The sequence below is a fragment of the Staurois parvus genome, unplaced genomic scaffold (assembly GCF_062004578.1).
Source record: "Staurois parvus isolate SC_StPar_1 unplaced genomic scaffold, SC_StPar_1.0 ptg001192l, whole genome shotgun sequence".
NCBI classification, from domain to species: domain Eukaryota; kingdom Metazoa; phylum Chordata; class Amphibia; order Anura; family Ranidae; genus Staurois; species Staurois parvus.
The window spans coordinates 1187128-1204662 of record NW_028318988.1 but is presented as its reverse complement, the minus strand read 5'-3'; the positions used below and the strand labels follow the sequence as shown (position 1 = coordinate 1204662).

Here is a 17535-nt window from a genome sequence, read left to right as displayed (position 1 = left end):
AAGGCGAAGCAGACCATCTTACCGCACCTCATCCTCTCCTGTACAATGAAGGCTCATCATTGGCGACAGTCTACCAGCCTCACCAGCTCATCGCAAGGCACGTCAGGAATGACATTTCTCCATCCCCCCTTCTCCCCACACCCGTGCATCGCCATTCCCCCATTCTATGGGTACTTTCACACCTGACCTAATATATCTCGAGATTTTCCTCTAAACCCTGGTTCCATTTCACTTTCAATGGAAAACCTTCTGTCCACCCTGGGATAAGATGCTAGGGTATGTGTATCGCATTAGATTGTTCTAACTCTCATGTATACTATCTGTTCATTATATGTTTACACCAATTTTGAATGTAGATACTGAGATTACATTAGCTCTTGCTCTCTGCGGGCTGCATGGTAACGGTGCTAATAGAGCTGCAGTTCATAATCTTGCTGGCTCTGAAGTTTGTTTGGTTGGTCAGTAATGGCCTACTGCATTATACTGGTATCCTCGGCTGAGACCAGAGTTTTTATTTGTTTGAGATCCAGGAATATAGGCTGTTCAATTCCCTCGACATAAGCCTGAGTCACTGAATCTCAACGCATTTTGCAATTGATGTCCTTAGACAGGGAATCTTATGCGACTGAGAACTTGTGCCTGAAATACTACGGTTTATTAAGGCCCTCTTGAATTGCCTGTTGGGAACATATTCTATGGTCCATGAGCTATTCCAGAACAAGCCTTTTCACTCTTATTTAATATTTATATTGCAGTTCTGTGGTGTTGTTATTGTGTGACCATGCCATACCTAGATACATATCTTACCCATAGTGTCTCCTCATGAGCTTCTTAACTACATATGAGCTCATAGGAACCTCTCACTGAGTATCATTATTATTATTATTATACAGTATTTATATAGCGCCAAAGGGTATGCTCTGCGCTGTACAGTAGCAGGGGGACATAACATGAGACAAAACAGGGGTTCGAGGGCCCTGCTCTTTCAAGCTTACAATCTAGGAGGGAGGGGAGGGTGGCACAGGAGGAGATGGCTGTGGGGGATGGAGTGATGGAGTGGTGGGTGGAGTGGAGGAGGTTAATTATTAGGTGAGGTCGGGTGTTAGGTGAGGTTGGGGTAGGCTTCCCTGAAGAGTAGGGTTTTCAGGGTGCGCCTGAAGGTGAGGAGGGTAGGTGACAGTCTGATGGATTGGGGTAGGGAGTTCCAGAGGATAGGGGAAGTCCTAGAGAAGTCCTTCAATCGGGCATGGGAGGAGGAGACCAGGGAGCTAGAGAGCAGGAGGTCCTGTGAGGAGCGGAGGGCACGGGTAGGGTAGTATCTGAGTATCAGGTCAGTTATGTAGTTCGGGGCGGCATTGTGAGTGGCCTTGTAGGTCAGGGTTAGCAGCTTGAACTTGATGCGTTGGGCAATCGGGAGCCAATGAAGGGATTGGCAGAGGGGGGAGGCAGATGTGGAGCACTTGGTGAGGTGGATGAGTCTGGCCGCAGAGTTTAGGATCGACTGGAGTGGGGATATCGTTCGTTTGGGTAGGCCAGTGAGAAGGGAGGGTATCATGCTCTCCTCCACGTTCATGATCGTACCCAGATTTATACATGAACACTTGAGATACTATATGCAATGCACTAATACCCTCTTCCCTTCCCGCCACCATCCTCTATACATCATCTCCCTCTCCCCTCATATTTTGGCTACCTTCACATTCTTCCCAATATCGGGTGTGATTACCTTAGAAATACAGGTTCCAAGTCATTTTCAAACGCAAACCTACTAACTGCCCTTGGACAAGGTGTTAAGTTATGTCTAAGCCATAGGATTTCTCTAAATGCTATGCATACTACCGGTTCGCTCTATGGTTGTTCCAGTTTCCTATATGTGTATTTAGATTATTATGGACCACGGTCTCAACAGGCCACAGATTCACGATGCCTCTTCAGCGGTTTATCACAACCTCGCTTACTCTGGGGTTGACCTGCCTCCGTGGTAGCGGCCTGCTGCACAGTGTAGAACGCTTCGGTTCGGGCCAATATTTCTCTTATAATAGGGTTTCAGGGATGCAGTTTAACCAGATGGTTGGCCCTTGGCCAGCATTCCTGAATATTAAAGCGTTATGTAATTGATATTTCCTTGAAAGGATTCATATAAGGTGAATATCTTCAGTCTGAACTGACACAGTATAAGGAGACCTTTTTGCATTGTCTTCTTTGATCGCACTGTATGGCTCATGGGCAACTACAGAACAAAACCTACTACTAATATATACTGCTTATCTTATGATACTATAATATTATAACTGTATAACTATGCCACATCGTGTTACATAGCCCCACCTCGATACCTTTCCAAGACAGTATTACGTACAACCAGACACATAGGAACCATCCTTCAGAACGTAATACCTTCACACTTATTAGTGAGCATCCCTAGTTTTGCACATGAGTATCCACACTATTATAGCTAACACACCTCTACATATAATATCTCCTACCTGTACCCCTTGTTACGATTTGAGCACCTCTCCTCACAAAAATTTGCTGACATCCACCTATCTCCATGTGTCATTGCTACCTTCTATTGGACCTTATCTTATACACACTTTTTGTCTGCAAGATACCTAGTAGATCCTCAACAATCTTCCTGGGACTATCCTGCGACCCCCCCACAGCGGCCGCCTCTGGGTCCGACACATCTCCGACTTGAATTCTACATCCACACACAATACATTAAGTATCTCACCAACACATACAATTCTTAATACAGGACGGCGTAGCTGGACTACTCTGTCCCCGGAGTTTGCTTCATAAGAGAAGTTTTAGGAACACATCCCACCACATGTGTATGGATTTTTACTGTGAACGCCTGATACTTCTCACCTCTGCTATTTCCTGATTTCTTGACTCTTCCTCTCTATCTTTTTCACTATTTCTACGTCCCCCCCCCTTTTTTTTTCTCTTTACTTATACTCATCTGCTGTAATTATAGACTCTGAGCAGTACTTTTTCTCCCATGCAAAGCAATGTCTACTAAATACAAATCTGTATGAGCCCACCATACACTTTCTGTGGCATCTCTGAATGCAAGAGGCCTAAATATACCTGAGAAACGCTCATATCTCCTGATTTACATGAAAAGCCTGCGAGCAGACGTGCTCTTCATCCAAGAAACTCATTTTCGTGCTGATCATATCCCTAAATTTTCCAATGCCAATTACCCAACAGTCTACCATTCAGTTAACACAGAGGTAAAAGCAAAAAGTGTGTCCATTTTGATCTCCAAAACATTCCCGCTTACAATTACTGAATCTCTTGGGGATCCGGAGGGAAGGTTCCTCTTCATTAAAGGCACCCTCTATAACAAACTGCTTACTGTAGCCAACATTTACAGCCCCAATACGGCACAAGTGAGCTTTTTCCGTAAAATCTCCAAAATGCTCGCTACATTCCAATGGGCTATCTTGATTTTTGGGGGCAATTTCAATGTAGCACTAAATCCATTGAAAGACACTTCGACATGCTTTTCATCGAAACCCTTTCGAGCACTTAAACATATTAAAATTGAACTGAATGACCTTCTTCTCCATGATATATGGCGTACCTTACACCCCTCTGACAAAGACTACACTTTTTTCTCCACACCTCACAAACGTCAATCCAGAATCGACTATCTTTTTCTTTCACAAAAAGACTTACACACATTGAAATCAGCCTCTATTGAACCAATCATTCTTTCTGACCACTACCTGATCATGATGACCTTACATCTTCCCGATGCCCCATTTACATCCAAACCATGGAGTTTAGATCCCTTTCTCCTTGCGGACTCATTTGTTACCCTCCAAATTCATGAATCTCTGACCAATTATTTTAAGGAAAATGCGTCCCCGGAAACGACTCCTTTCATACAATGGGAAGCACACAAATGTGTGATACGTGGGCTCCTGCTTTCCATCACTGCCTCTCGAAAACGCATAGCTCAGACATCTTTTACTTCTATACTTCAAAAAGTACGTAAACTGGAATGCTCACATAAATGCTTTAAGGCTGTAAACTCTGCGACCAAACTTGATCAGGCACACAAACAACTTCGAGACATAGTGGAAAAGAAAACCAAATGTAATTTTACTTTAACTCAGAAACTCTTATGAACATGGAAATAAGAGCGGCAAGTTTTTAGCCAGGGCCTTGCAATCTAAAAAAGCGGCACTCACCATTCATCAACTTAACTCCAAACAAGGTCACTTACTTAAAACATCTGTGGATATTGCAGACGAATTTAAGAAATATTAAGCTACCCTTTGCAACCTACCCTTACCACCAAAACCGACAAGGGGACACCACGTAAGGTCATTATCCAGATTTTTCTTGCCCAATATCTTCCTAAATCCATTTCCCAATCACAAGATGGAGCTTTGACATTGACAGAACTACAACAGGTCATTACACAATTGAAACCGGGTAAAAGCCCGGGCCCAGATGGACTTATAAACACATATTACATATCCTTCATAGATGTCCTAGCACACCCATTCATAAAGGCCTTAAATTCTGAAGCCCATATCACGCTTATACCAAAAGAAAACAAAGACCAGACATCTCCAGCGAACTATCGTCCAATCTCCCTACTGAACGTTGATTTAAAATACTGGCCAATCGTTTACTACGCATCATAGACCCCATTATTTCCATTGATTAGGTGGGGATCATACCCGGTAGAGAGGCTAGAGACAATACGATCAGGGCAATAAATGTACATCATTGGTTGACACAGAAGAAACAATCTGGCTTCTTCCTCTCTCTAGACGCTGAGAAGGCCTTCGGCGGATTGACATGGGACTACATGGAGGCCGTTCTGACTGGCCTTGGGCTTTCTCCACGTCTCTTGAACTTTATCATGTCTTTATATACAACACCAAAAGCTAAAGTGAGCGTCAATGGCCTCCTTTCAGACGCTTTTTCGATAAGCAATGGGACCAGACAGGGATGTCCATTATCCCCCCTACTATTCATTCTTACGTTGGAACCTTTTTTGAACTGCATTAAACAGAATGACAACATCAAAGGGATTTTAATCAATGGCAAAATTGACAAAATAGCGGCCTTTGCTGACAACATCTTACTTTTCCTGACAGACCCACATAATATGTTACCTAACCTACTACACGATTTCAAATTATTTCAGTATTTGGCCAATTTTAAAATAAACTTCAATAAATCCCAAGCCCTTGATGTTTCCCTAACCCAAGATACGGTCAGACAGACGAAAACAAATTTTCCTTTTGCATGGCAGTCCGAGGCCATCACTTACTTAAGAATTCAATTACCGACTCACCTTACAGAACTCTATGCCAAAAGCTTTTTACCCATCCTAAGTAGCATCACCAAAGATCTACAGACATGGGACAAACCATTTTTCTCTTGGTTTGGCAGAGCAGCTATCCTCAAGATGAACGTGCTTCCTAGACACCTGTACTTGATGCAAACGATTCCAATCAAACTGCCTAATTCCTTCTTTAAGTCTTATAAAACATTATGTAACTCATTTCTAACTCCTAAATTGTAAGCTCGAAAGAGCAGGGCCCTCGAACCTCTCGTGTATTGTAATGTTACTGTCATGTCTCATGTTCTGTCCCACTTGCTACTGTACAGCGCTGAGCATAACCATTGGCGCTATATAAATACTGTATAATAATAATAATAATGGTATAATAAATGCCCCAGAATCGGCTTTGACCAACTTACAATGCCTAAGACAAGCGGTGGTATTGGACTACCTGATATCACCCGCTACTGCAGAGCCTGTCACATGGCAAGAATAGTAGATTAGTCTACACACCGCAACCATAAGTCTTGGGTTAATTTGGAAGCTGCTTTTTTGGGGACCCCGCTCGCCACCTCTCCTTGGCTGAAAAATTCCCACATTCTGTCTGAGTTCAGGAAATACCTTCTTATAGGCCCCTCTATCGTTTTATCATCAGATAAGTCAGAAAACAGCACTATCAAAATGAACCCAGACTTCCCCCCTGGTATGTCCCATGCCTTTCTCACCGGGCCTAACCCCACAGACAATTTGAATTTGCATCACCTTTTCAAAGACGAGACGTTCTTATCCAGAGACCTCCTTCTGAACAAATGGCCAACCCTGACGCCGTGGATGTGCAGACAACTCCACCACTTTATACATACTTCCTCACATCTAAAAGATTATACTAGACCACTCACCCCATTTGAAAAACTTTGCTCAACAGACTCTCCCCAGAGACATGTTATATCTAAGCTTTACACTTGTCTAGAAAATACCATTGACCTTCCATCTAGGAAAGCTTGCAAGACCTGGAGCTCAGACTTACAACTCCGACTATCGCCAGAAGACTGGGATCACATTTATGAACATATACACAAAGGTTCCATATGTGTCTCCACACAAGAAAACAACTTTAAACTATAACTATAAACTTCAAATTCCTCCTCTCCATCCACAATTACAGTTGTGTCCAAAATTATTCAACCCCCAATGCTGTAAAGGGGTTTAGGGACTATAGTGTACATTTGGAATTGTATTCAGAATCAAATCCTACAAGGACGTTGTAACTACCCAAATGCAACTAAAATGACATCAATTGTTTATGTAATACAGTAGTAAATGGTTCTTATGTGGTTTCTTCATTGCCACAATTATTCAACCCCTTAAAGACTACCACTCTGAAGAACAGAGGTTCATACAGGTGCTTTCCATCAGGTATTGAAAACACCTGTGGATGTCACCGAGCAGCAATCAAGCATAATAAGCACCAATTAGGCAGCTTTAAAATGACTGTGATACTCAGCTCCTTCTAGACATTTACTGGTGTGGTTACAAACATGGTGAAGGCAAGAGAATGGTCCAGGAAGACAAGAGAAGAGGTGATTTCTCTTCACAGGAAGGGCAATGGCTATAAGAAGATTGCAAAGATGTTAAACATACCAAGAGACACCTTAGGAAGCATCATTCGCAAATTCAAGGCAAAGGGCACTGTTGAAACGCTACCTGGTCGTGGCAGAAAGAAGATGCTGACTTCGACTGCTGTGCGCTACCTGAAGCGTAGAGTGGAGAGAAGTCCCCGTGTGACTGCTGAGGAACTGAGAAAAGATTTGTCAGATGTGGGTACAGAAGTTTCAGCCCAGACAATAAGACGCACACTGCGTAATGAAGGCCTCCGTGCCAGAACTCCCAGGCGTACCCCCTTGCTGTCTCCAAAGAATAAGAAGAGTCGACTGCAGTATGCCAAAAGCCATGTGGACAAACCACAAAAGTTGTGGGATAGTGTTCTGTGGACTGATGAAACAAAATTAGAACTGTTTGGGCCCATGGATCAACGCTATGTTTGGAGGAGGAAGAACAAGGCCTATGATGAAAAGAACACCTTGCCTACTGTGAAGCATGGTGGAGGGTCAATCATGCTTTGGGGCTGTTTTGCTTCTGCAGGTACAGGGAAGCTTCAGCGTGTGCAAGGTACCATGAATTCTCTTCAGTACCAGGAGATATTGGATGGAAACGTGATGCAGTCCGTCACACACCTGAGGCTTGGGAGACGTTGGACCTTTCAACAGGACAATGATCCCAAGCATACCTCCAAGTCCACTAGAGCATGGTTGCAGAGGAAAGGCTGGAACATTTTGGAGTGGCCATCGCAGTCACCAGACTTAAATCCGATTGAGAACCTCTGGTGGGACTTAAAGAAAGCAGTTGCAGTGCGCAAGCCTAAGAATGTGACTGAACTGGAGGCCTTTGCCCATGAAGAATGGGCGAAGATACCCGTAGATCGCTGCAAGACACTTGTGTCAAGCTATGCTTCACGTTTAAAAGCTGTTATAACTGTAAAAGGATGCTGTACTAAGTACTAAGATTGAATGTCACTTGGGGGTTGAATAAAACTGATAATGCTGTGAGCACAGAAAAGACATTTGTGGTTATTTCATTATAACTGTTATGTTATATTTGTCTGACCTACAAGTGCCTCTTTAATGTAAATGTAAGCAAGATGACTGAATGATCAAAAGCAATGTCAAACTGGCCAAAACACTCAATTTCAGTGGGGGTTGAATAATTTTGGACACAACTGTATAGGCTCAGGAGGCCTTGACCTTCGATCAGAAAAGGGATCTGGTACTGCAAGTTTTAGTAATGACACATGGAAAACTGGGTGAACTTTAAGGGATTCCGGTAATGCTAATACGTAAGAAACATCATTCATGTTACGTCTTACTGGAAATGGTCCCACAAACTTAGGTGCCAGCTTCCTTGAAGGACACTCCAAATTCAGGTTGGTTGTGGTGAGCCAAACCTGATCTCCTGGGTGCAGGATCAGTTCTTCCTTGTCCTCCGGGGCTTTTGTGACAGTCTCCTGTAACAATTTGTTATTAGTAGAAAAAAAACCTTAGTATGTCTTGAGCAGCAGGGACAGAAGTTTCCAGCACAAGATCAGGTAGGAAGGTAGGGTGAAACCCATAATTTGCAAAAAATGGGGATTGTTTGGTGGCCGCATGATTGGAGTTATTGTATGCAAATTCCGCCAATAGCAGAGTGATACCCAATCATCTTGGACAAAAGAAGTGTAACACCAGATGTACTGCTCCAGGGTCTGATTAGTCCATTCAGTTTGTCCATTGGTTTGTGGGTGATAGGCTGAAGAAAAAGATAATTCGATTTTCAAAGTTTCACATAGTGCCTTCCAGAATCTTGATGTGAACTGCACCCCTCGATCTCAAACAATGTTTACAGGAATCCCATGAAGCCTGACAATTTCTTTAATAAAGACCCGAGCAGTTTCAAAAGCGGAGGGTGTATTTTTCAGGGGCAAAAAATGGGCCATCTTAGATAATTGATCTACTACCACAAAGATGGTGGTAAATCCTTCTGACGGTGGGAGTTCAACTATAAAATCCATTGATATCATCTTCCATGGTCTGTCAGGTACAGGAAGAGGTCTGAGCAATCCCCAGGCTTTATTTCAGGTACTCTTATTTCGGGTACAGATGGTGCATGCGTTTACATAAGCCTTGCAATCCTTTCCGATATCCAGCCACCAGAATGTGCGTTGTGCCAGCTCTATTGTTTTGGCGACCCCACAGTGACTCCCTAAAGAATGGTCATGGCAATATCCAAGGACAAGGGTCTGCATTTCCTTGGGTACCACAATTTGCTCACCTTTCCATAGCAGTCCATCCTTGCTTTGTACTGTAACTCCGGGTGGGCTGGATGCTCCTGCCGAAGCCTGCTGTAATTGGGATAATAGACTTGTCTGCAGTAACAGGAAATTCCCTGCTGGCAAAATGGTGCCTGGTGTCAGGGACCATTGCAACGCATGGGTCTGCACATGCGTAGGTGTCTGTCAAGACATGCAGGCATCAGGGCACTAGGACCCAGGAGCACCCGTCGCCTATGACGGTGCTGGGCAGGCACTAGGACCTAGGCTGCACCTGTCAGGTGCAGGGCGGGCTACTTAAATCAGCCCTGCACAGACACAAGTTGCCGTATGGTCTGATCTGGTTCCTGTGTTCCCGTTGTTTGAGATTCGTTGCTGACCTGCTTGGACCTGACCTCTGCTGACTTCTCCTGCTCTGACCCCTGGCTAAGTTTGACCTCTCTTTTGGATATCCCTACCTGATCTGAACTACTGGTACCGACCGCAGCGAGTGACCTGACTATTCTTCTGCCTGCTGCCTTGTACCACGCTGACCCCTCTGTTACCGACCTGGCCCGTTTTGACCACGCTATTGCTCAGCCATCCATCTGACCCGCACGGATTAGCTGCTACTCTCCAGACCTGTCTGCCTCTTCACGTCAGGCTCTCTACCTGTCATTACCTCCGGTGATTCCTCTACCTCAGGTGGGTGTACTCAGGGGCCGCGACCTGGTCACTGTCCGCTCCAAGCCCATCCCCACCATCAGGGGCTCTGGTGAACAAGCGGACTGGGGCTTAGACTCCGCGCCCTGGGGAATCCTGTCCTGGGGACTGCTAGAGTACACCAGGTGGTCCATAACACCTGGTATTGGGGTATCTTTTGGATCCTCGAACATGAGTGAGGGCTTGGTGTTCTTGGATCCATGCCTATAGGTGATGTGAAAGGTAAATCTTGAGAAGAATAATGCCCATCGGGCCTGACGTGGTTTAAGGTGTCTAGCAGTCCTTAGGTACTCAAGATTCTTGTGGTCGGTATAAATTAAAATCGGGTGTGTGGCCCCCTCTAGCAGGTATCTCCATTCCTCCAGAGCTACTTTAATTGCCAGAAGCTCCCAATCCCTACATCATAGTTCTTTTCAGCTGGAGAGAGCTTCCTTGAGAAAAATGCTACTGGATGCATTGATTCCTTGAGTCCTTTCCGTTGGGAAAGGACTGCCCCAACTGCATTTTCTGAAGTGTCTACCTCTAGAATATAAGGCAGTGTGGAGTCTGGATGGCTCAAAATAGGGGCGGCTGTAAATAGTTCCTTCAGGGCTTCGAAGGCGACCTGTGCTTCCGGAGTCCAGTGGAAGCGGACTCCTAGTCTGGTGAGCTGGGTAATGGGTGAGATGAGGGCTGAGAAGTTTTTAATGAATTCCCGGTAGAAATTGGCGAAGCCTACAAATCGTTGGATGCCTTTTTTATCTGAAGGGACTGACCAGTCCAAGATAGCTGAGACTTTCTGCAGGTCCATTTTAATTCCATCTGTGGAAATGATCTGCCCAAGAAATGGTATACTCTGTTGCTCGAATTTGCATTTCTTGGCCTTGGCGTAAAGTCCGTGCTGACAAAGTCGTCCCAAGACATTTTTTTCATGCTCTCGATGGATCTCCAAGGTTGAGGAAAATATTAGAATGTCATCTAGATAGACTGTGACAAAGATGTCAAGGTAATCTCTGAAGATATCATTGATAAAAAGTTGGAAGGTGGCAGGTGCGTTGCACAATCCGAAGGGCATGTCCAAATACTCGAAATGGCCAAATCGAGTACAAAAAGCAGTCTTCCATTCATCCCCCTCCCGGATACGGACCAAGTTATAGGCTCCTCTTAGATCTAGTTTTGTAAAGATGACTGCAGTTTTAAGTCTTTGGAAGAGTTCAGGAACCAAGGGAAGGGGGTAACGATTCTTTACCGTAATTTTGTTTAGTTCCCGATAATCCACACAAGGCCTTAGGGAGTTGTCCTTCTTTTCCACAAAGAATATTCCCGCTCCTGCTGGAGATGTGGAAGGGCGAATGAACCCCTTTTGAAAGTTTTCTTCAATATATTCCTTTAATACCCCTAATTCCCGTTCAGAGAGGGGAAAAATGCGCCCAAAGGATATTTCAGATCGATCGGGCAATTGTAAGGTCAGTGAGGAGGAAGGTTATCTGCTCCTCACTTGCTAAAGACATCCAGGTATCCATGGTAGGCTTGTGGGACCATTTGGGCAAGTTTGGTATCTGAGTCTATGCAAAGTAGTGTAGAGGTAGATGGAGGTGCTATGCACAGGCAGTGTTTCTTGCAATATGGGGATGAAAACTGGATTTTCTCGGTCTTCCAATCAATTGTGGGTTATGAGCCTGTAGCCATGGTAGGCCCAAGATGACGGGAAACAAGGGAGAGGCAATCACGTCTAGGGGTAATAGTTCCTGATGGTGAGTAGTGATGGTAGTCAGTAGTGGCGGGATCTCTTTATTTACCAGCCCAGCTTTTATGCAGGACCTATCAGCTAAAAATATATTAAGTCCTTGTTCCTTTAGCTGCAGAGTGATGTGTTGCTGGACTGCAAAGGATAGGTCGATAAGGCAGCTACAGGCCCCAGAATCAATAATGGCGGTCACTGACACCGTTCTTCCGGGAAGCTGGAAGGAAATAGGAGCAGCCATATGAGTTGAGCTGGCAGGTAATGATGAGTGGGTAGTTGAAGACAAGGAGATGCACTTACGCAGCTTGGCAGGGCAGAAACGCACATAATGGCCGGGTTCTCCACAGTACAGGCAGAGATTGTTTACTCAACGGCGTTGGTGTGTCTCAGGAGTTAGCAATGGAAGAATCAGACCAAGCTGCATAGGTTTGGGTGTGTCTGATGTCCCAGGATCAGAATTTCTGTGTGATATACTGGGCTGAACTGGAATTGTGGGTAGCATCCATGTAGGCCTGAGAACTTGGGTGGACCTCTCTAACCTGCGTTCACGTAGGCGACACTCAATCCGAATGGATAGAGTGATTAAGTCCTCCAGTAAATTGGATATGCCAACTCAGGCAAGTTCGTCCTTGAGGGCCTCAGTAAGACCCAGGCGGAACTGATGACGCAGAGCAGCATCATTCCAATTAGTGTCTGAACTCCAACGTCTAAAGTCTGTGACATAGTCCTCGGCCGCTCGGCAATCCTGTTGGAGTGCATGTAAGGCTGCTTCTGCTGTGGCGGTCCGCTGTGGATCGTCATACAGCTGGGCCATTGAATCAAAGAAAGTTGTCATAGTACTCAGGTGTGTGCTTACTTTCCAGCAGATGATGGGCCCAAGTTTGTGGCTCACCTTGGAGCAGAGAGATAATGAACCCCACTTTAACATTTTCCGTGGAGAAAGTTCTTGGCTGGAGGTTGAAGTAGAGCTGACATCCATTGCGGAACGCTTTAAACTTGTTTCGGTCTAAAGCAAACCGCTCAGGAGTGGGTACACGGGGTTCAGGAGGCAGCATTATGACAACAATATTAGTGAGAGGTTCTCACTAGTGAGAGGAGTCCCGGCTGTGGCTGGGACAGAGTTAGCTGCAGACACAGGAGCAGGTGTAACCAGCGTCTGCATGCGTTCCTCCAGGTGCACATATCCTTCCTGCAGAGTTTTGACTGCTTGGGTCAGTGCTGCCAGATGCTGACATATTTCATCCAGAGGCGAAGGTCCTCTTCCAGGCTCATACATGGCCGTATGGTACTATCATGTACCTGGATAGTGAGCCTGACGTGCAGAGGCAGGCTTCCCGTACAACTCCGGCTCAAGGACTGCTGATAGTGAGACAGCGGTCGCAGGGGCACGGTGTGGGTATGAGTGCCTGTGATCAGTCCGGTAATAGCAGGTGAGCTGATGAGTTGCAGGCCAGGAGCAGTGTTCTGATGTAGCTGTGCCGGATGGATATTCGAGCGCAGCGTGCCGAGGATGCAGGGTCAGATGAGCCGGGTTCGATATCAGTCAGGCAGATTAGGCTTACAGCAGCAGCAGGAAGAGTAGTCAGGTCACAGGCCAGGGCAGTAAGGGAGGATCAATCAGACAGGAGCAGAGATAGGAGAATAATCCAAAGACAAGCCAGAGGTCAGGGCAGGAAGCAATCAAGCGAAGATCAGGAACAGGCTGGTTCAGTATCAGGAGACAATCACAGGAATCAGGGAACACGAGCAAGGAAAAGACCATACGGCAATGGGGCAACTACTGCAGCCAGTTTAAATAGCCCTTTTCGCGCCAGCATTAGTGACAGCGCGCACCCACATGTGCGAGTGCGCATGCGCATTCCCTGACACTCAGAATCCTGACCAATTAATATCGATCAAGCCCACAATTTGAGGGTCTGAAACACTCCACATCTGCAACCAAAGAGCAAACTAAGCCTTAAATAAGGTTATTATCCATAGCATCTTTCAACTCCGGCACCTCATCAACAGGGACCATCAGGATCTTGTTGAGATAGCAAACTGTAGGATCCACAGGCTGCATGTGCCACTTTTTTGTAAATGTGCATATGGGGTGCACTATACCATACAGCCTTGTGAGGGCTATGTTTACCCACATATGCATGCACAGGTGTTACAAGCATCCCAAGACAGGCATTTCCATTGATGTCAATTGCTAAACAGTGGCTGTATGGACACGGTAGCTGTGTCCATACATGACATCTGTGTGGGTGTGGGTGCAAGTGTGTGTCTCTGAATGCAGACAGTATGAGTTTACAGAGTGTTCCAATTGACATCAATGGGATTGCCTTCACAAGGATGCAGAGAACACCTTTGCATCCCTGTGGCATATGGTATAGTACGCCCCATGTGAACAAGGCCAAACTCGCTTTCCATAATGCATTGTTGAGCAAATTGCTTTGGTGGGGCAAACACCTTTGGAGAGGGAGCCCATTCTGCATATACGTGTTGTCTCATCTCCCACAATTCTTTATTCATTCTCATTTACAAGAAGTGTTTTCTTGTAAATGAGAATGAATAGAGAATTGTGGGAGATGAGACTGGTGCCAGAATCCTAAACTGGTGACCTTTTCATCAGGTGGTTCCAGGAGCAGCAACTTCAAGTTGGTCTGAACTACCCCCACCAGGAAACCTAAAAATGGCCTTTGAGTCAACATCACTCCCAGGCCCTTGGGTTCCTCAGAGGAAGATAGGTCAACATCCACAATCTTCTGAGAACCTATTTCTTCTTCCCCATCTAGCAGATCCTTAGGTGGTTCTTCCTTCATCATGAGGAAAAGGAAAGAGTATACATTTAGAACCCAAGCAGTGCAAACCAGAAAGGACACCAGAAAGCTGGTGTGGGAGACCAGCATTAGGCAATTAAACGTCTTCTCCAGACACAAAGCAGTCTAAGGAAGGTGCACAGAATGGGTTTGAAATACCACAGAAGTAGAGGGAATCAGAATCACCCAGAATAAATTGACCCATAGGAGGAGGAGATTCTGCCAGGGAAGCTATGACTAGAGGCCTTCCTACTAGAGAGAGGAATTGAGTAACTGTACCCCCCCAATTCCCCCACCTATCTGAATGAATTGAGACAAGGCTTGTTTCAATCAGAGTCCTATAGTATAGTGTCACTATCAGAGTCCTCTCTGATAGTGACACTATAGTGCACAGATAGCTGAGAGGAAAAAGGGTTAACACCCACCAAAATGTACCACTGCCTCAATGATAGAATAATAGCCTTGGGAGAACATAAAAAGATTACTGCACTTAATCCAGCAAACTGTCCACCTGGCACTGGTAACACTACTGAACCGAATGTGCTTCTTCCCCAGCCATTACAAGGAGAGGGTCTCAGGATGGCGGCAGCAGGACAGCTCCACCCTTTCCTTTTCCCCAATGATGCAATGCACAGGCACATGTGCACCTTTCCTGTAGTAGTCAAGGTGGGTGAGGGTGGAAAAACACACTCCACGTGGTTATATGACGCCAACACCCTGGCCCATCCCCATTGAACTACACAGTGGTGTAATGTTTAGGCCAGTTTAGAACGGCATTGCAGCCCAGATGTAAAAAAAAATAAAGGAGCTAAAGAAGGCAGACAAATAGGGCATGAGAAGGCAAACAGGCCCAGGCTTCTGCTCTGGATACCAGTATCACCACCCTGTGGACTACCACTGTGGACATGTGTCTCACCCTGCTGGTACAGCAGGCAATGTAAAATCAAGTCCTATCCGCACAGTGTCCAGTGCCAAATAGCAATATTACAGGTCACTTCCACGTTTCCATAGCATGTTCTGGGTACCATTCCTCTTGACTGCAGGCTGTAGGAGAAGATCTAGATATAGCTAGTTTCCTGTTCCTGATGGGTAGAATGAAAAAAAAAAACAGCTAAGAAAGAACAAAAAATAAAAGTAAAATGTGCAGAGAATGGACCAACATGACCATCACCTAAGACACTAGCAAAAAAGTGAGGCTATGCCTAGCTGGGAAAGGTTTTGCCTGGTATGGAATTTTTTTTTTTGCCAGTGTACAGTCATCTGAAGATGGCATCATAACCCTACTGCGATGGAAGAAGTCCTGTGCAAACAAAGCAAAAACTATTTTTCAAAGAATCAGAATGGGGTACTGCTACTGTATTTAAGTTCATTTTAATGTAGAAGTTAAAAAAAACGATTACATCTACAAAATATGTGATGCCAGAATCAAATGTTGCTGGAAATAGTACTGTACAGTGGTGGATGTAGGCTGTTCACCTTGTTCTGGGTTCCCTACATGACTGTGCGTGATTGATTGTTTTTTTTAACCATAACTATGCAAAACTAAGATCAGTTCATTTTTTTAATCCCAAATTTATGTTCACTTTTTGATAATATTTTACATGTTACATGGGAAATCTTGTTAGATTAACGCAAACAACTTCATTATGTTTCTGATACTAATTAGGCCATCTGAAGCACCTGTAACAGCTGTGGTCCACTGGGAAGACTTGCAGTGATAGTAAACGTTTCTAAATCTAAAATGTGAGCGAAGGCACAGCTTTATGAAACCTATAAAAGCCCAACTGAATTCAAGAGAAAGCAATACAACAAGAGTAGCACTGTCATCCACAGGGCCTCTATGAATTACATTTTTCAATTTATAGTATTTAAATTAAATACAACATTTTAGGAAATGTTGATTTTGCAAGACATAAATCCAAGTCATGAGTTCTTCTCCTAGGAATATCTCTGTAACGATTACCAACTTTGTTCTGGTGGGACTTATTGAGATTGAATCATTTCGATATTTATGTGCCTTTTTTGCTCTTGCACTATTTTTGGTCACATTGTTTATGACTTCTATGATTGTCTATGTAACCTGGACAGAGAAAAGATTGCATGAGCCTATGTACATCTTAATATGTGTCTTGGTTGTGAATGTGATGTTCGGGAACGCAACATATTTCCCCAAGCTGGCCATTGACTTGTTGTCTGGATGCTCATCCATCTCATTCACAGGATGTCTCTGTCAATCTTTCTGTCTACAGCTTTATTCATGGGTTGAAATGTGTACTTTTACAGCAATGGCATATGATCGATATCTGGCTGTAGGCCACCCACTGAGATACCACACTCTGATGACCAACAACACAATTAAAAAAATATCACTTGCCATATATTTTTTCAATGCGCTGGAAATAACAGTGAGTGTATTGTTGACATTAAGGCTAACTTTTTGTGGGGTAAATATCAACAATGTCTTTTGTGAAACTGTATCTATACAACCGCTTGCTTGTAATGATATAACAATTAACGTCATGTATGGAACGACTGTGAGCTTGTTAACTTTGATTGGCTGCTTGCTTCTAATAGCATACTCTTACATAAAGACAGTTGTCATCTGCCTGAAACTCTCTGCAGAATCCTCTCTGAAAGCCATGCATACATTGGTGACTCACATATTGGCCTTCTCCATTTATATTGTCAACCTCTTGTTCATTATTTTCAGGTACAGTCTAAATAGTTCTGCATCAACCAAGCTTGATATTATCATACCTTTGATCGGTACCAGCATAGCTACTTCTGTAAATCCTCTGATCTATGGAATAAGGACCAAAGCTCTTAGAGAAAAAATTCTATCCAAACTGCATAAAATGATTGGCAAAATAATATAATAAAAATCAGTTTTTTTTTTCCAGCAACAGTTTTACCATTGTAGAGATTATGTTTATATTTTTTTTTTTTTATTAAAATTTATTATAAATACAATGTGTATATATATATATATATATATATATATATATATAACCTTTATTTCAAACCATTTACTTTTCTAAATTCCCTTTTTACCTTTTGAAGATTCTGTAAAAAACAGAGGCCTGTAAGAGTGTTCCTGTTAATGTTCTTTATACAACCCCTTAATGGA

At 44.1% G+C, this 17535-nt stretch overlaps 1 protein-coding gene across 1 annotated transcript; it reads left to right on the top strand.

Moving 5' to 3' along the window:
* The first annotated feature begins 16238 nt into the window (after positions 1-16238).
* Positions 16239-17284, top strand: LOC149438367 (olfactory receptor 51E1-like). The gene has a single exon (XM_089659915.1). It carries the CDS (start codon positions 16334-16336, stop codon positions 17282-17284), a length of 951 nt encoding a protein of 316 aa, XP_089516041.1. The 5' UTR covers positions 16239-16333.
* Positions 17285-17535: the final 251 nt, after the last annotated feature.